The sequence below is a fragment of the Micromonas commoda genome, chromosome 13, assembly GCF_000090985.2.
Source record: "Micromonas commoda chromosome 13, complete sequence".
NCBI lineage: Eukaryota > Viridiplantae > Chlorophyta > Mamiellophyceae > Mamiellales > Mamiellaceae > Micromonas > Micromonas commoda.
The window spans coordinates 209,841-227,242 of NC_013050.1; the positions used below are offsets into that span (position 1 = coordinate 209,841).

The 17,402-nt window shown below is 65.4% G+C and overlaps 9 protein-coding genes across 9 annotated transcripts; 5 read left to right on the forward strand and 4 right to left on the reverse strand.

Moving 5' to 3' along the window:
* Positions 1–942: 942 nt before the first annotated feature.
* Positions 943–1,656, forward strand: MICPUN_109340 (predicted protein). The gene has a single exon (XM_002505380.1). The coding sequence runs from the start codon at positions 1,129–1,131 to the stop codon at positions 1,609–1,611; it is 483 nt and encodes a 160-aa protein (XP_002505426.1). The 5' UTR covers positions 943–1,128; the 3' UTR covers positions 1,612–1,656.
* Positions 1,657–1,696: 40 nt separating this feature from the next.
* On the reverse strand, positions 1,697–4,504 carry ISA1 (glycoside hydrolase family 13 protein; the record flags this gene model as incomplete). The annotated part of the gene is made up of 2 exons (XM_002505629.1): positions 1,697–4,315; positions 4,463–4,504. 2 exons carry the CDS (start codon positions 4,502–4,504, stop codon positions 1,697–1,699), a joined length of 2,661 nt encoding a protein of 886 aa, XP_002505675.1.
* Positions 4,505–5,434: 930 nt separating this feature from the next.
* MICPUN_103704 (6,7-dimethyl-8-ribityllumazine synthase) lies at positions 5,435–6,236 on the forward strand (the record flags this gene model as incomplete). Its single annotated transcript, XM_002505381.1, has 2 exons — positions 5,435–5,497; positions 5,622–6,236. 2 exons carry the CDS (start codon positions 5,435–5,437, stop codon positions 6,234–6,236), a joined length of 678 nt encoding a protein of 225 aa, XP_002505427.1.
* A 618-nt stretch (positions 6,237–6,854) lies between these two features.
* On the forward strand, positions 6,855–8,219 carry MICPUN_63456 (UbiA prenyltransferase domain-containing protein; the record flags this gene model as incomplete). The annotated part of the gene is made up of 1 exon (XM_002505382.1): positions 6,855–8,219. The coding sequence occupies one exon, from the start codon at positions 6,855–6,857 to the stop codon at positions 8,217–8,219; it is 1,365 nt and encodes a 454-aa protein (XP_002505428.1).
* Positions 8,220–8,317: 98 nt separating this feature from the next.
* On the reverse strand, positions 8,318–8,994 carry MICPUN_54611 (nadh-ubiquinone oxidoreductase). Its single transcript, XM_002505630.1, has 3 exons — positions 8,770–8,994; positions 8,571–8,639; positions 8,318–8,451 (listed from the first exon to the last, which is right to left on the reverse strand). Exons 1-3 carry the CDS (start codon positions 8,917–8,919, stop codon positions 8,362–8,364), a joined length of 309 nt encoding a protein of 102 aa, XP_002505676.1. The 5' UTR covers positions 8,920–8,994; the 3' UTR covers positions 8,318–8,361.
* A 292-nt stretch (positions 8,995–9,286) lies between these two features.
* MICPUN_76765 (predicted protein) lies at positions 9,287–9,616 on the forward strand (the record flags this gene model as incomplete). The annotated part of the gene is made up of 1 exon (XM_002505383.1): positions 9,287–9,616. A coding segment is annotated over one exon (330 nt), but the record flags the coding sequence as incomplete, so codon positions are not given.
* A 394-nt stretch (positions 9,617–10,010) lies between these two features.
* MICPUN_63459 (predicted protein) lies at positions 10,011–11,426 on the reverse strand (the record flags this gene model as incomplete). The annotated part of the gene is made up of 1 exon (XM_002505631.1): positions 10,011–11,426. The coding sequence occupies one exon, from the start codon at positions 11,424–11,426 to the stop codon at positions 10,011–10,013; it is 1,416 nt and encodes a 471-aa protein (XP_002505677.1).
* A 243-nt stretch (positions 11,427–11,669) lies between these two features.
* Positions 11,670–15,417, forward strand: MICPUN_103707 (predicted protein; the record flags this gene model as incomplete). The annotated part of the gene is made up of 2 exons (XM_002505384.1): positions 11,670–11,724; positions 11,861–15,417. The coding sequence occupies 2 exons, from the start codon at positions 11,670–11,672 to the stop codon at positions 15,415–15,417; spliced, it is 3,612 nt and encodes a 1,203-aa protein (XP_002505430.1).
* On the reverse strand, positions 15,403–17,194 carry MICPUN_63461 (predicted protein; the record flags this gene model as incomplete). The annotated part of the gene is made up of 4 exons (XM_002505632.1): positions 15,403–16,143; positions 16,262–16,832; positions 16,944–17,059; positions 17,185–17,194. 4 exons carry the CDS (start codon positions 17,192–17,194, stop codon positions 15,518–15,520), a joined length of 1,323 nt encoding a protein of 440 aa, XP_002505678.1. The 3' UTR covers positions 15,403–15,517.
* Positions 17,195–17,402: the final 208 nt, after the last annotated feature.

A 17,402-nucleotide genomic window follows, 5' to 3' on the forward strand; every position in this document is an offset into this window, starting at 1 on the left:
TCCCGATGAACGACGACGGTCGCGATACTCTCGAATGAAAGCGCCGATCGTCAACCCTCTCCCGTCGCGATTTCCCCTTCCAGTCTTGCACCCTCGCGAGCCACATCAAGTTAAATCAACTGCCAACTTTGGACCACTCCGACACGCGCCATGGCGGGTCTGATCCATCGCTCTATCGGCGTCGGTCAAACCGCCAGGCTATCCACGCGCTTTGGCATCCATCCGAGCGGCCGTTCCTCCGTCGCGGTCGTCGCGGCCATGTCGCAATCGCACGCCTCCGAGAAGGACGTCATCGTCATAGGGAACGGGCCGATCGGCTCGGCAGTGGCCAGGCACGTCGCCGAGGGTGGATACAGCGTCCTCGTCGTCGACGGCGGAAATCGTCTCACGTCCGCATCGGACGATATGGGCAGGATCGTCAGGCCGTTGGACGCGGAGGGGCGCGAACGATGGACGCGGTGGAACGTGGAGTCCATCGAAGCCTTCGGCGACATCGAGACGCGTTCGGGCGTCGACTTCTTCCAGCGCTGCGGGTCCCTGGCTTGCGGAACGGGCGCCTTCGTCGAGCGACCCGCGCGCCTGCTGGAGCAGAACGGCGTCCCCCACGCACGCCTCGAGTCCGGCGCGGACGTCACCCGGCGGTTTCCCTTCCTCTCGGTTCCGGCGACGCACGTGGGCGTCGTCGACGACGTCGGCGGGTTCGTCGATCCGGGCGCCATGATCCGCGCGCAGAACGCGCTGACGGTGGGATCGGGGCGAGGCGACGTGCGCGCGGGCGTGGTGACGCGCGTCGAGGTGGTCGGCGGCGTCCAGACGGGCGGCGGTGGCGAGGCGGGCGGCGTCGAGACGGGGAATCGAACCCGGGACCTCACGCGGCGGGTGCGCGTCACCACGGAGGAGGGCGACGCGTTCGTCGGTTCGGCGGCGGTGGTAACCGGCGGGGCGTACACCGCGTGGCTCATCCGCTCGTCCGGACTGAGCCGGGAAGGGGCGAAACCGGGGCGGACGACGACGACGTCGCGCGCGAGCCCGGACGCGAGCTCGGGGCTGGCGCGCGTGCGCGTCTCGAGGCGTACCGTCCTTCTCGCGGAGGTGACGGAGGCTACGGCAAAGGGGCCGCTGGGCGCCATGCCGACGGTCAAGTACCAGTTCGCGCCGGCGCCGAGTGACGACGGGGGATCGTCGCAGTCCAGGAACGAGGCGATGAGCGTGTACGTCCTACCCCCGATATGGTACCCCGACGGAGTGCTGGGTTTGGACCCCGGGTGGTACGTGAAGATTGGGGGCGGCGCGAACGATTTCTTCGACGAGAACCGCGCGGACGACGCCGTCGCCGACCTCGACGAGTGGATGAGATCGGACGGTGACGAGTCGGTGGCGGATAGGCTCCACGACGTGCTCGTTGCGCTCATGCCGGACACCAACTTCCTCAGCGTCCAGAGCAAGGCGTGCGTGACCACCTGCAGCGACGACGGCGAGTTACAGTGCGAGGCTCTCGGGGACGGCGGCGTCGTACTGGCGGTGACGGGTTGCCAGGGGAAAGCGGCGGGGCCCGCGGACGCGATCGGGCGGGCGGTGGCGAGCGAGGTTGCGGCGATGCTCGGCGCGTAGGTTTTGCTGGCGTCTGGCATTTAATTATTAAACATCGAACTCATCAGATGAACCTTCTAGAATCACGACTTCTCTATGTACATTGTTACTGCGCGGGTGGCGCCTGCGGGGGAGGAGCAGCCTCGGCGGGAGGCGCCTCCGCCGCGGGCGCGGCCGCGGGCGCCGCGGTGGCGGCGGGAACCTCCGGCACCGGGGGAGGCGGCAGCGGCGCCACCCTCTCCGCGCGCAGCACCACAGACGCGCGGTCCATCACGGTGTAGACGTTCGCGGCGAGCGAGGGCCTGATCATAGCCTCCGCCGCCGCCTTGGACTGCGCGGGGATGTCGTCGGCGTCGAGGAAATCGTACGGGGGCTGCAGGGCCGAGTCGGCCACCATCCTCCACGCGCATCCATCGGGGGGACTGGGGAGCACAACCTTGGCCGGGAGGTGGTGCGCGTTGAAGGCGACGTAAAGCTGCTCGGAGTTCTCGGCGCCGGCCTCATGGCTCTTGACGGTGAACGCCACGAAGCGGCTCGTCTCGTCCCACATGGGCTGGTCGGGCTCGTGTCCGTGCCACTTGATGTTGTTTTCGTTGGGGAATTCGCTCAGGCGGAGCGCGGGCTGCCTCGCCTTGAACGCGCGCATGAGGCGCATGAAGCGGCTCAAGCCGGCATTCTTGACCGGGTCCTTCGCGATGCCCCAGTCCATCCAGTTCATCTCGTTGTCGTGGCAGTACGTGTTGTTGTTACCACCCTTAGTGTGACCGTACTCGTCGCCCATGTGAATCATGGGAACGCCCTGCGCGACGAAGAGCGCCGTGAAAAAGTTGCGCATCTGGCGGTCGCGGAGCATTTTCGCAACGGGGGTGGCGTTGATGCCGTCCTCGTGGGGGCCGAGGCCGCAGTTCCAGCTCAGGTTAGACTCCTCGCCGTCCTGGTTGTTCTCGCCGTTCGCCTCGTTATGCTTCTCGTTGTATGACACCAGGTCTCGGAGGGTGAAGCCGTCGTGGCAGGTGATGAAGTTGACGGTGTGATGCGGCTTTCGGCCACCCTGCGAGTAGAGGGTGGGGGACCCGCAGAGGCACTCGGCGAAGATGCCCGCGTAGCCGTCGAAACCGCGGATGAAGTTGCGGGTATCGTCCCTGAACCTTCCGTTCCACTCAGCCCACTTGCCGTAGTGGGGGAAGTTGCCAACCTGGTAAAGGCCGCCGGCATCCCAAGCCTCAGCGATCAGCTTGACCTTGCCGAGTATGGGGTCGTTGGAGATGGCGGCAATCAGGGGAGGATCAGGGAGGGCCTCGCCGACGCCGATCTCGTTGTTTTCCATACCGGTGCCGGGATGACCCTCGGCGTTGGGCGTCTGCCAGTTGGACGGCGCGCGGGTCAGGATGGAAGCGAGGTCGAACCTGAAACCGTCGATGTGGTACTCGGTGACCCAGTACTTGAGGCAGTCGCAGATGAACTCCCTCACCAACGGATGGTTGCAGTTGAAGGTGTTGCCGCAGCCGGAGTAGTTGTAGAACTGACCCTCGGGGGCGACCATGTAGTAGGTGCGGTTATCGAGGCCGCGGAACGAGAGCGAGAGGCCGCGCTCGTTACCCTCGGCGGTGTGATTGAACACCACGTCGAGGATCACCTCGATGCCGTTCCTGTGGCACTCCTTGACAAGGGTCTTGAACTCCCTGTTCGCCGCCCTGCCGCAGTCGTCGCCCGCGGACTTGGCGTACAGCTGCTTCGGGGAGAAGAAGTTGACGGTGGAGTACCCCCAGAAGTTGTACCGCATCTCGCCCGTCACCGGGTTCGGGGTGTAGTACTCGAGCTCGTTGAACTCGTGAATCGGGAGAAGCTCAAGGGCGTTGAAACCCATGCGCTTGAAGTAAGGGAGCTTGGGGATGATGTCATCGTAGGTACCGCCTCCCTCCTGCGCGGTGAGACCGCGGACGTGGCACTCGTAGACGCAGAGCTCCGACAGGTCGTACTTGGGGCTGGTCACGCCCTCCCAATCAAAGTTGTCCTGCCTGGAGGGAACCGCGCCCGCGTACTGAGGCCAGCACTCCTCTCCGACCTGGCACATCGCGGACTGCTCGCCGTACTTCTTGCGATCACCGGAGAGCACGGCCTTGGCGTAGGGATCGAGCAGGATGTTCTCCCAGTCGAAGTGGTGACCCTTGTGCTGGTCCTTCTGCCCGTTGATGCGGTAGCCGTACAGCATCTGGTCGCTCGCCTTGGGCAGGTGGATGTGCCAGGTGTTGCCGGTGCGGTTGGTGGTGGGATCGAGGGGGATCTCCACGGTGGGCTCCTTGCCAGCCTTGAGGTCCTCGGGCTTCCAGATGCAGAGGTGAACGCCGAGGCACTCGGGCGCGGCGTACACGGCAAAGTTGACGCCATCCGCGGAGAGCGTCGCGCCCATGGGCTGCGCCGTGCCCGCGGTGGGCATGTCGAAGAGGCCGGGGTAGGGCTTCTGCGTGAGAGGCGGCGGGGTGGGTATCGCGGGCTCGGCGGGAACCGCGGCGGCGACGGGCTCGGCGGGCGCGGCGGGGGCGGGCTCGGCGGGCGGTGGCGCGGCTTCCTGGGGCGGTGGCGCGGCAGCCTGGGGCATGGGCTGTGGGGGCTGCTGCTGCGCGAGCGCCTCGGCCTCGGACATGTCCTGGTTGGGCGGCTGCACGGCGCGCGAAATAATCGAGCGACGCGAGGATATCGCGACCCTGCTCTTGACGCTCTTAGCCTGCGAACGCGGGGGTTGGGGAAGGGGGAGGGGCACGTTCTTGAGAATTGAATTGGGCCTCGAACAGGCGGATTTTCGCGGGCGCGGGGTAATCGGCGCCAGGTTTCGATCGAGCGGGGTTCGCGAAGCGGACGGGTTGAGGCTCACCTGGACGCGGGGTTGACCGAGGGCGACCTTCCGACCTCCCATGATCGCGCGCGGCCGCGCGAGCGCCGCGGGGGCGACTAGGCGAACGGTTTGACATTGCGCCAACATGGTGTGATCTCCCCGGTTTTTTTCGCAGGGGGGATTACGTTTGGCGTTCCCTTGAGGTTACGCGAGTTGCTACGCGCGGGGATCGACCGTATTCGAGTGCCGCACAACCTGCCGCGGTACACGAGCAAACTTTACACCCGCACTTGCGTGCGCGCGCAGTGAAGCCGCGGAGTTAAAGGTAAAATTGCACGCTTTCGACGGATAAGGGAAGGAGGGCTTTTTGTGAGCCGGACCGGCAATTTTTTCTATTGGAGGTTTACGAACCCTCGTCGGGAACCCCACAAACGCGGCATAAAATAACAATTTCTGAAACCCTGGTTCGCTTTTTGGCCTCGGGGTGACATGTCAGCGAATCCTGCTCAAAAAGAAAATCCTCGGAATTCTCGCTTTTCCCAACCTCGACGCACACGAGAAAAAAATAGCAAATGCGAATTGGAGCAAAAACTTCAGCCGTCCGAACGCTCCCTAGCCGTCCGCCCCAACTGGAATGATGTTAGGGGGCCATCATCAAGCACAGTCCCTGGTCTTTCAACCTTGGGAGCGATGCAGACTTCCGGCTCAGACTAGGGAGTCATTACTCTTCTTCCGACATGAGAAGCTTGTCAGTATTTGGAGAATACTGATTAGGGTGTATCTACTGTAGAAATGAATCCTGTTCAAGTACAGTCGATACAGGATATGGGTCACATTGATTTATGTACCCCAAAACGAGTCGTACTGTCGCGGCTTATGGGTCGCGTTGCATTCGAAAGCAGCGGAAGATCGGCACCGGATGACGGATCTCCCTCTCAGGAAAACCCGGAAGGCTAGGGTAATCCCTGTGCGCATCGACACAACTCGCGCTCACGAACCTCAAAGAGAGACATGTCAGCCACCGCCGCGATTCACACCGGTCGCATCACCCTCGGAGCGCCCGCCCGCGTCGCGGTGAGCTCCTCCCCGAGCCCGTCTCCCCTGCTCGAACCAACCATCTTCCGATCGATTGTCATTGTCGATTCGCTTCGTCCCATCGTCGACTGACCCATACTTTGCGCCCCGTCCTCGATCGCAGCAGACCAGACGCCGGGCCAAGCACAGCCGCATCGTCGCCAGAGCCGCGGATGAGCGCGCCAAGCTCCCAAAGGAGTACACCTTCCACTCCCCCGGCAGCGTCCAGGAGACCGACGACGCGGTGGTGTTCGCGCATCAGACCCCGGAGGAGGCGGGGAAGTGGAAGGACTCGTCCGTGTTCCACGTGGGCGACGGGTCCTCTGATCCCGTCCGTTTGGGCGTGGTCATCGGCGAGTTCCACAACAGGCTCATGGACAGGATGCTGGAGGACGCGAGGGTGAGCGCGGCGGCCATGGGCGGGACCATCGACCAGGTGGTGTGGGTCCCGGGCACGTATGAGGCGCCTCTGGTGGTGGAGCGCATGCTCGAAGACGACGCCCTGGACGCGGTGTGCGTGGTGGGGTACATCGAGAAGGGATCTACGCTGCACGGCCAGGAGATGGGCGCCACCTGCTCGCTCATTTTCAAGCAGCTCGAGCTCGAGTACGGCAAGCCCGTGGGCATGGGCATCATCGGACCGGGAGCCACCGCAGAGCAGGCGGAGGGACGCGTGGCTTACGCGGGCAACGCGATCCGCGCCTCAATCCGTATGGCCAGGTACATGGCCAAAAAGTGAGCGCTCGTGTCGTATTAATATCAACCCAAACACGTCGTTCAGAGCCTCCCCGCGGGCAGCTCGACCAGGACGCAACCCTCGTGCACAGCGATTCCCAACTCCTCGCACCGAGAGCTGAGCTCCTTCGACCCGGCTCCGGGCTGGACGAAAAGGTTGCGTATCCCAAGCGCGGCCATCTGCTCCACGACGTCCATGCCCATCGTCGGGTTCACCACCAGATCCACGCACTCCACAGACTCAGGGTCCGGGAGGTCCTTAAGCGAACTGAACTCGGCCGGGGGCTTATTGTAAGGGTTCACGCGGAAGACCTCCTTCCCGTGACTCCTGAGCCTCTCAGTGAGCTGCCCGACTACGGGGTTCTTGCCGTGGTTGCCCACCACGGCCCAAACCTTCTTCTTGAGCATCGCGGACCCGTCACTCGCCGCCATGCCCGCGGTCACCCGGAACAAGGTCCCCGCGCTCATCGGGTGTGACGATTGACAAGACAAGATGCCGACGCAATAAAACCAAACGTCATACGCTCGGGATACACTCGCCGTCGGCGACGAGGGGTGGACAAACGGCGTTCGCGGCGGTTCCGGGAAGACCCAGGCGCGCGGATCGTTACGTCTGGGACACATGAGGCGCGCGCTGGTCGCCGCGGGGAGGCAGCTGACGCGTTGCCAAGCGCTCGTCGAGGCGTCGCCCGCGCAACATCGGGGATGGGGTAGCACGAGCGCGGGGGAGTGGACGACATCGCGACGTCTCGGGTGGTTCCGCGAGGGTTGGGGACGATATATATCCACGCGCGCGCGCGATCGGTCCCTCGATGAAGCGTCCGAACGCCGTCGCCCGTTCGCGAGCATCGGCGTCGAGGCGTCCGCTCCGACGCGGGTCTGCATCCCATCGATCGATGGCGCGAGGGGGTACTCCGTCTCCCCGCCGACGAGGAGGGGCGGAGACGCGTCCGATCGCGTCGACGTCACCGCGCGCGAGACGAACGATGACGATGCAGATCGGGTGAACTCCGGCGATGCCGCGTCCGTGTCGTCGCGCGGCGACGGGTTCGCGCGCGCCCCCGAGGCTGAGCGCACGTGGGTCGACGAGACGCTGCCGCCCTTCGCGGTGCCTTACGCCAAGCTGGTGCGATTGGACCGACCCGCGGGAGTGTACCTGCTCGCGTGGCCGTGCCTGTGGTCCATCGCACTCGCCGCCCCGCCGGGGTGTCCGCCCGACCCGTACCTGTCGTCGCTGTTCTGCGCGGGCGCGTTCCTGCTGCGGGGCGCGGGGTGCACCGTGAACGACCTCTGGGACAGGGACATAGACAAACTCGTGGCTCGAACCAGGAACAGGCCGATCGCGTCCGGGGCCGTGTCGCCGACCGCCGCGCTGGTGTTCCTGGCCGCCCAGCTCGGCGCGGGCGCGGGGATCCTGCTTCAGCTCAACGATTTCAGCAAGGCGCTCGGCGCCTCTTCGCTCGCGCTGGTGGCGGCGTATCCGGCGATGAAGAGACTCACCAATTGGCCTCAGGCGTTCCTGGGCCTCACGTTCAACTGGGGCGCGCTGCTGGGATACGCCGCCGTTCACGGCACCCTGAATCCGGCGGTGTGCGCGCCGTTGTACGCCAGCGGGGTGTTCTGGACGCTGCTATACGACACCGTGTACGCGCATCAGGACAAGGACGACGATAAAAAGATCGGCGTCAAGTCCACGGCGCTGCACCTGCAGGAGATGGCCGGGGGACGCGCGGAGGACACGAAGAAGTACCTGGCCGCGTTCGGCGCCGCGTCCACCGCGGGTCTGTGCGCGGCCGGTCACGCGGCGGGCGTCGGGCCGGCGTTTTATCTCGGCGTTTCAGCGTCTGCGGCGCACCTCGCATGGCAAGTTCGGGACGTCAACCTGGACGACGGCGAGGATTGCGCGGCTAAGTTCAGGAGCAACGGGACGCAGTACGGGGCGATCGTCTTCGCGGCGTGCGTCGCGGGGAAGCTGACGGGGTTCTGAGGAAGTTCCGAGGGGGTCGGTGCTCCGAGGTGGGTCGGTGCTCCGAGGTGGGTCGGTGCTTTGAGGGAGTCGGTCGGGCGTCGTCGACGGGGTGCTCATTTTTTGACAGACAGTTGTTTTACACAGCGACTCTGATAGACGCCTATTGCTGGTCGATCGCCTTGTCGTTCGGCCCGATGTTCGAACGATGCACACCGACGTTCTTGATGGACTCGAGATACGCCTTCACCTCCTGCGTGATGAAAAGGAGGGCGAGCGATGTGTCAGTCGACGCGGCGGGAGGAACGCGGGTTGGTGATGTTAAAATATCTCGGGCACGGGGTCATCGTTCGAAGGGGCGAGTCGGCTCACCTCCTTGCAGTTCTGGTAATGGTTCACGCCCTCCATCTTGTAGCACTCCTGAACTCGCTCGCGAAGCAGCTGCGGTCGAATGGGTGAAGGGGAATCGCGTCAGCCGAAGGCGCTCGGGTCGGGCCAGCGTAGCCTAGGGTTTATTTCAGATGTGTGTTCCAGCGTGGCAGGGGAGTTATGCGTCGCCTCGGGCGCTCACCTTGGCGGTCTCGATCTTCACCATCTTCTCGCGAACCACGTGCTCTCTCTGAGCGATGGCCGCGACCTTGTCAGCGAGTGGGTCGGACGGGTCGAAGTTCTCGGGCGCCCCCGGGAAGTTGGCAGCCTCTCCGTAGAATTGCTTCGCCATCGGTGGATTTCTCTGAGAACGGACCGATCTATCTAACCGCGCGGGGTGCGGGTGCAGTGGGCGAGGGTTCCTCGGCGGGTCCGAGATGCGCTCGGCAAGAACCTCGGAGGAGAGTTCTCGACGGAGTGCGAGCCACGCGCGCGCTCCTCGGTCTGAACCCGACCTTCGATCTGCTCGAGGGTTCGTGCAAATAGGTCGCGCAGGACCTCAGCTGCTCAGTGTGACACAGTCCGACTGATGACTTGTAGGAACTTGGTCGTGAAACTCTCCGTCTCTTGGTTTCACTTCCTCATCACACGCGCGCTCCATGCGCTTGATCGCCCGCATCGCGCTTCTAGCGCTCGTGTGCCTCCCGGGTTTTGCCAACGCCGCCGAGGTGGTCACGCTCACGGATGCGACGTTCGAGCATCACACGCAGGCGGCCACTGGACAAACCTCCGGCGTATGGTTGGTCAGATTCAAGAGCGAGACGTGTGGACACTGCGCGAAGATGGATCCGGAGTGGACGAGGCTCGCGGAGGAGATGGACAACGCCGTGATAGTGGCCGACATCGACGGACCGAACAACCCGATCACCACGGACAGGTTCAACGTCCGGGGATTCCCCACCGTGCTGCTGTTCCGCGACAGGAAGATGTTCAAGTACGGCGGCGAGAGAACCGCGGATGCGTTTGCGGAGTTCGCCACGGCGACGTACGCGGATGACCCTAATCGGGCGCGCGACGTGCCCCCGGAGCTCACGCCCATACAGAGGATCTTCTCCGAGACGACCAAATCCCTGGCGCTGCTCATCATAGACTCGTACGACGCCGCGGACCGTTGGATGGCGACGGCGAAGAAGGACTTCGCCTGGGTGGCGACTGGGTTTCGGAAAGGAGGCGTGTCGGGGGCGTGGGAGAGATCGGTGGCGGCGTTTGAAAGGTCCCCGAGGATGTGGGGCGGGACCCTGATCGCGCTTGGCGTCGTCGGCGTGAGCTTCGCCATGGCGCTCGCGCTCATCACCGCGCCGGCGAAGAAGAAGAGCAAGGAGGAATGACGACGGTACTGAATGATATCGACCATCACAACCGTCTCGTGGTCTCGCGGCGGGGTCACGAACCCACAGCCTTCTCCCCAGGCTGCGGCCCCAGATCGTTCGCGAAGAACTTACTTTCGTCGTAGGACGTCGCGCGCACCGTCCGTCCCCCGAAGAAGCGACCGTCCATCTCCAGTCTGCACCGCTCCGCGGACTCAGCCTCGACGAATTCCGCGAAGATCCGCACAGCCTCCGGCGCCGGGAACCCCGCGTCCGTCACCTCGAATATCACCACCCGCACCACCGCGCCGAACCTCTCGCACTCCTCCGCCACCTCATCCTCGAGGTCCCCGTCCACCTCCCCCGGCCCCGTCAGGTTACGCAGCAGCAGCACCCTCGTGGGAGTGGCGGGTTTATCCCCCTCGTCAACCGCCGGGACAACCGCCGAGCCCGCGAGCGAGGAACCCGACGAGACGAAGGCGGGCGCGCCGAGCAGCGTGTGTGCCCCATCGCCCTCGGCTGATACTTCTCCAATGATCGTGGACCTGTTGGGAAACATTTCCGGCGCGTTGACGATGATGCCGGATCGAATTCCGTCCTTCTGTGCCATGAGGGGCGTGGTCATGCCCTGCCCGTCCTTACCCAAGCCGGAGCCCTCCTTCCAACCCATCTTCTCCATCATCTTCTGCGCGAGGGTCAACCCCTTATCCTTCACGGGCGCGGGAGGCTTTTGCGGCTCCGGCGTCCTCTCCGCTCTCTCCGGTTCGACCTCATTGGACGCTGCCAAAAGCTTGGACGCCGCCGGTTCAACCTTGCCGAACCTCACCGTCGCTCGCCGCGCAAACGCCTCCTCCCCCGTGACGTTCAGGGAGCTCCTGTCCGGTGCCGTGCCCGCCGCCTTTTGCGCCGTCCGTCTCTCTTCCTCGAGTTCACGCCGCTGTCGCTCGAGCTCCACCCTCTGGCGCTCCCTCGTTCTCGCCGCCTGCTCCGTCGCCACGCGCCTGGCCCTGGCGCGAACCACATCCTCGTAGGAGTTTGGCTTACCGGGTTGATACTCGTCGGCCACCTCGGCGCTGAGGGTGCCGTAGGTGGCCGCCGACGGCTCGGGGACGGCGCCACCTCCTATGCCCGTCTTGGTCACCACCACGCGCGTCGCCGTCGCCGACGGTCGGGCACCCGGGGTCCTGACCGCGGACGACCCGCCCGGAGCATCGGACGAGGTCGCCTCCTTCTGGCGCGCGAGCTTGGCCTGCTGCGCGCGCAATGCGGCAGCCTGCGCCTTTAACATCTGGGGATTCAGCAGCGCGGGCGACTTTCGAGGCGGAGCCCTGAGCGCGCTGCCGGCTCCGGACCATCCTCCGGTCTTTCCCGCGGTGGATCCGGGCGTCGTCGCGGCGCCATCGGATCGCTTCGCGGGAGTCTCGGACGATCCGCCCCCGTCGCCCCTCGACGACCCGTCCTTCGCCGAGGGCAGATCCCCGAACAGACCCATGGCTATCCACCAACCCGGGAGGAGATCCCCTTGCACCTCGCGTCGGCCACGGCCCCTCCCCGGCGCGGGTACGCGGTGTGATGGCTGGAGCCAAAAAGCTCGCTTCAACAGCGAAAGCGTGAAAGGGACACTGCAACCGCCGAAATATTTCAAAAAGCCCGCAGCCGAGGCTCAAAGCCCAGAGCCCTCCGGCGTATCGCGCGGCGACACATCGAACCGAAGGCTCGCGCGCACTCGGGCAAGATGTGGCGCGTGCAGTGCAAGCTTCCGAGCCGCGTGTCGGACGTGCTTCAGACAGGTAAGGACCCGCACCAGCCGATCCCTGGTGGAAACAAAATCAAACCCTCGCCAACCGCGTCGCGCGCCTGGATCTCGCGCGCGCGACCGTCGACGACCCGATCCTCACCTCTTTTTCTCTCCGCATCATCTCGCAGGCAATGCGGGCAGCGCGCGCGGCGGTCTGGACGCCGAATGCGGCACCGCGTGGGTGACGCACGAGGGCAGAGTGCACGCGTGGGCGCTCCCATCGCGCGCCGGCGATCGTTCCACCGAGGGCGGCGCCGTGCCCGACACGTACGCCGAGTACGACGTCGCTCCCCGAGTGGCCGGGGACACGTCGCCCCCTCTCGTGCACGTCGCCTCCGCGGACGGGGGCGCCACGCTCTGGGTAGTGGCAGCGGGAGCGGCTTCGGGCAAGGTTGCGGTGGCTCGGTGCGACGGCGTCGCCGGGACGAGGGAGGAGATGGGAGAGGCAAGGCTGCCGCGGCGGGAGAACACGGGCGCCGCACCCTGCGTCACCGCGCTCACGGCGATGCCGTCGGCGAGGGGCGGGTTGATCGCCGTCGTCGGGTGCGACCGCGGCGAGCTGTTCCTCGTCGAGTGCGTCGCGCGGGGAACAGTGACGGTGACGGCGATCAACCGCAGGGACGGCGCGAGCGGCGGCGGCACGCCGGGCGGAGCGTCCACGCCCGGCGGAGGCTCCAACGCGACGTACACCCCGTCCAAGTGGGGCGCGGCGGCGATGTCGTCGGCGAAGGCTGCGCTGCGCTTCCTCACCGATCCCCTCGCGGTGGACGCGACGGAGACGGACGAGGATGCCGTCAGGTCGCTCGCGTGGGCGGGACCCGCGCCGGGCCGGGGCGACGCGACGAGGCTCATAGCGCTGACCGGTCGACGCCTGGAGGAGTGGGAGGTGGACCGCGACGGGGGCGGAGGTCACGCGCTTGTCGTCTCCAACCGCGCGCTGGGTGCCGTGATGAGGGCGCTGAGAACGGAGGGGGACGTCGAGCTCATCTCCGCCGCCCCCGCGCCGGGAGCCGGGGTCGGCGCCGTCGTCGTGCTCGCGGCGGAGGGTCGGCGTTGGTCGCTCCACCGCGCCGAGTTGTGCGCGGGAGGTGGCTCGCTCGCCGTCCTGGCATCCGCGGTGCCCGCCGCGGGAGCCGTCCCGAGCGGCGGGGGCGCGCGAGGCGGGGCTACCGTTCTCGCGGGTGGCGCGCCGACGGATGCCGCGCTCGTCGTCACCCCCGGCGGCGGCGCGGCGCTCTTCGCGCACGAGACTCTCAGCGAACAGATGCTCATGCACGACCCGGCGGCGGGAGGTGGACGCGTCATGTCGGCCGCGGCAGCACCCTCGGTCGGGGGCTGGCTCATGTTGACGGAGCTCATGGGGGTGGTCGCCTACTCCCCGGCGACGGCGGCGGCCGCGGCGACGCCGACTGAGGTTGAGCGGGAGATGGAGACGGAGGCGCCGCCGCCCTTGGCCGCCGTGGACGTACCCATCCCTCCAATCGACGTCGATCCCGCCGAGGCGGAGGCTGCGGTACGCGCCGAGTTTGCCGCGTACGCGAGTGGCAGCGGCGGGGTTCCCTCCGAGGCTGGGTTCAGGCTTCGCGCGGCGGGCGCGCTCACCAGCTCCCTCGACGCCGCCGCTTCGCCGGAGGTTGTATGCGCCGCCCCCTTCGCGTCCAACAGCAGGGCCATCGTCGACGCGCTTCCCAAGCACTGGCCCGGTCCGTCCGGCCCGGGACCCGCGGTGGAGATGCACCTGGACGAGAAGGCCAGGCGTCACGACATGTTCCTGCAGTGGCTCGTCGAGGCTGCTGGGGTGTACAACCTCCTCTCCGCGGCGGAGCGAGAACGGATTTTGGAGCACGGCGAGATGGTCGCGGCGCTCCTCTGCGTGAGACAGATCCATAACGAGGCCGCCGAGGCTGACGAGTTGGAAGGCGGCGTCGGAGAGCAAGTCGGAAAACCGCTCGAGCTGCTTCGCGACGCCGCGGTGGCTGCGGGCGAGGCGCTTCAGTCGTCGGACGCCGCCGTGAAGGGACGACCGGCCGCAGAGGTGTGCTACAGTCGGGCCACGGGATGTGCCACGGCGCTTCTCCCGGCGCTCGCGGATGGTATCGACGCGCACGCCGGCGCCGAATCGCGGGGGTCGCTGCACGAACGGGCGACGGCACTGGACACGCTCTCCCGGGCTCTGCTCGGAGCTCTCAACGCCGCGGCCGACTACAGGCGCTCCCACGCGCCGCTGTATCCGCCGTTCGTCTCTTCGGGTTCGACCGCGCCGGCGCCGAGGTGGAACGCGGGCGAGGGCGCGAGACGGGCCCTGCGCGCGGCGGCGGTTGCCGCCGTGCTTCTCAGGGATGAGGCTGCCCGCGGAGGTGCTCCGGATCTCGCCGCGCCGCTCGGATCCAGGCTGCTCGCGGTTGCGACGCCACTGCTGGACGCGTGCGCAGCTGACGTAGCCGCCGCGGAGGCGGGGTCGGATGCACGCGCCGCTGCACGCGCCGAGTACATATCCGCGCGTAACACGGTTCTGCCCGCTCTCATGGACGCCGCGCGAGAGGGCGGCGGGGGATCAGGCGGGTTCCACGGCGCTGTCCGTCCCGGCTTTGGGGTCACGATGGACGCCGTCGCCGCGGTGGCCGAGGCACACTTTGGATACGAGCAACTCGCGGAGGTGTGCGAGGCGGCGTTGGCGGAAGCCGCCGACGCCGCCGCCGTGGCTTCCGCCACGGCTCGTCTGCATCACCACATGCGCACCTTGCGAGGCGCACCCGTGGACGGGGAAGGGACTTTCGCCACTTTTATGTTTGAACGTTCGATGTGTCACCCCGGGTGCAGCGGCAGCGTCGGAAGGAGGATCGCTGAGACGCTCCAGAACACTCCAGATGAGTTCTACGATGAGCTCACGGACTGTTTGCGACCCCGGCCGCCGCTCCTGTGGCTGCATCAGCTGCGTGCCGACGACTACGTCGGGGCGGCATCCACACTGCGCGGGCTGAGCGGCACCGGAGCCAAGGGAATTTCCGGCAAGGGAGCAACGCTCGCCGAACGGCGACAGTTCCTCTCGCTCGCGAAGCTCTCGCTCCTCGCCTCTGGTGCGTCGAGCGAGGCTGATGAGATTGTGTCGATTGACGCCGCGCTCAACCTTACCGAGATCCAATCCGGGCTCTTGGCGCGGAGGTCCGGCGGCAAGGGGGACGACTCCGCGACACCCTTACCTCCGCTGCGACTGGTGGAGTCGTGCCTCGGCGAGGGCAACGGCGGCGCCGCTGGAAGTGAACCCGAGGACGTGCTCGACGCGTTTTCAGTGTTTGCTTCCGCGGGAGGAGCGTTCAGGGAGGCGAATAAAACCCTTTTGGAGGCGTGCTGGCGCAGGGCGGCTGCTGAGACAGATTGGGAGCAGCTCTCGGAGCTTCGCGCCTCCGCGGGTGACATCAAGTACGTCCGGTCACTCGTGAACACGCCGGTGGCGAGGGCCGCGCGCCGATGCTACCAGAAGTCCTTCGCGGTTCGCCTCGGACCGCCGTTTGATGAGGTTCTCACACCGCGAGACGTGCTGAACCTGCTCGAGGGTGCCATCGGGGGAGGGGACAAGAGCGACGCGGCGCTGGATCCCATCAGGGAGGCAATTGGACTCTATGCCTTGGTCGAAGGCGACGACGAGGACGTTGTCCCGCGGGACTCGTACGACATGGACGTTTGAATTTGAGTGCATATTAAACAAACTATGTGTTGCAGCATCGGTTCTTGGCGTTCTTATTCACAACGTCGCTCCTCCCCCCAGCCCCTTCCTTCTTCTTCGCTTAGTTTGCCTGCTCAAGTGCTTGATCAATGTCCGCAATGATGTCTTCGGCCGTCTCCAAACCGATGGAGAGGCGGACCATGTCGGGAGGAGCGCCAGCCGCCGCCTGCTGTTCTGGGCTCATCTGCGAGTGGGTCGTGGTCGCGGGGTGAATCGCGAGCGTGCGAGCATCACCGACGTTGGCCACGTGGCTGATGAGCTTGAGGGAGTCGATGAAGGTGGAACCAGCCTTGCGCGCGTCGGCGGACTTGATGCCGAAGATAACCATACCGCCACCCTTGCCCTTGATGTACTTGACGTTCTTGGCGTACTCGGGATCGTCCTTGAGGCCGGGGTACCTGACCCAGGCGACCTTGGGGTGTGCCTTGAGGTGCTCAGCGACCTTGAGGGAGTTCTCGCAGTGGCGATCCATGCGAAGAGACAGGGTCTCGATGCCCTGGAGGAACATCCACGCGTTATCGGGGGACTGGGCGGCTCCGATGTTGCGAAGCGCGACGGTGAGCATGCGGAGCTTGTACGCGAGGGGCGCGAGCGTCTCGGGGAGGTCGTGGCCCCATCGGAGACCGCCGTAGGAGGTGTCCGGAGTGTCGAAGAGCGGGTGCCTGCCGGTGGCCCAGTTGAAACCACCTTCAAGTGCGGAAATGGATCATCGGAAGGTCAGCAAGAGAATCAGTACAGGTATTGGAGACAAAAGGGAAGGAGATAACCGTGCCGAAAAGATGATGGGGGTTGCCCTGAGACGTACCTTTCTCGATGCACATGCCGCCGACGCCGGTGCCGTGGCCGCCGAGCCACTTGGTGAGGGAGGTGACGATGATATCCGCGCCGAAGTCGAAGCACTTGGTCAGGTACGGGGTAGAGAAGGTGCTGTCCACGATGAGGGGCATGTTGTAGTCGTGGGCAACCTTGGAGATGGCTTCCAAGTCGCAGATCTCGAGAGCAGGGTTGGACACAGACTCGCAGAAGACAGCGCGGGTCTTGTCATCAACAGCGGCCCTGATGTTCTCGGGATCGTTCATGTCGACGAACCTGACGGTGATGCCTAGGGTGGGGAGGATATCGTTGAACTGCGTGTAGGTGCCACCGTAAAGCTTGTTGCTGGACACGATGTTGTCGCCAGCTTGGGCGAGGTTGATGATGGAGTAGAAAATGGCGGATGTTCCGGAGGCGGTGGCGACAGCGGCGAGGGGATGGCCACCCTCGAGGAGGGACACGCGCGACTCGAGGACGTGGGTGGTGGGGTTGCCGATACGTGTGTAGATATTGCCGAGCTCCTTCAGAGCGAACAGGTTGGCAGCGTGCTCGGTGTTCTTGAACTGTTGACGGAACATGGGGGGCGTGGGGAGGGCGGGTCACGATCGCGCGGAACAGCGGGGGGTATGAAAAAGCGATTATCACGTGAGGAAAGATTGCGGCGGCTGACTGACCTGGTAAGGGGCGGTGCGGTAGAGGGGAACGCCGCGGGGGGCACCCTGACCGAGACCATATACCGCTTCATCACCGTGGGGGTCGTAGCCACCGTGAAGGGCGATCGTATCAAATCCTGCGTTCACGTCGAGAGGACATCAAGTTGAGAAATTTACGGCGATCGGGAAGATTAAATTGTTAACTCGAGCGCGGGAAGATGAGAGCGGGGAAAAGGCGCGCGGTTAGGCCACGAGAACCCACCTTGAGGCATCTTTTGGTTTCGACTTGGGAGGTGACTCGGGTGAGCGTGTGTTTTACGTGCGTCGGTCGACGCGCGCGGGCAGAAGTGGGCCGAGGTCGATCGCGGCGGTAGTTGCTTTTTTCTCGGAAAAATATCTTTTTGGATCGGCGCCCAGCCGCCCGACGTGAGTCATCAGCCGAATCCGGCTCTGGCAGTCTGGCTGGAGACTCTTCTGAGT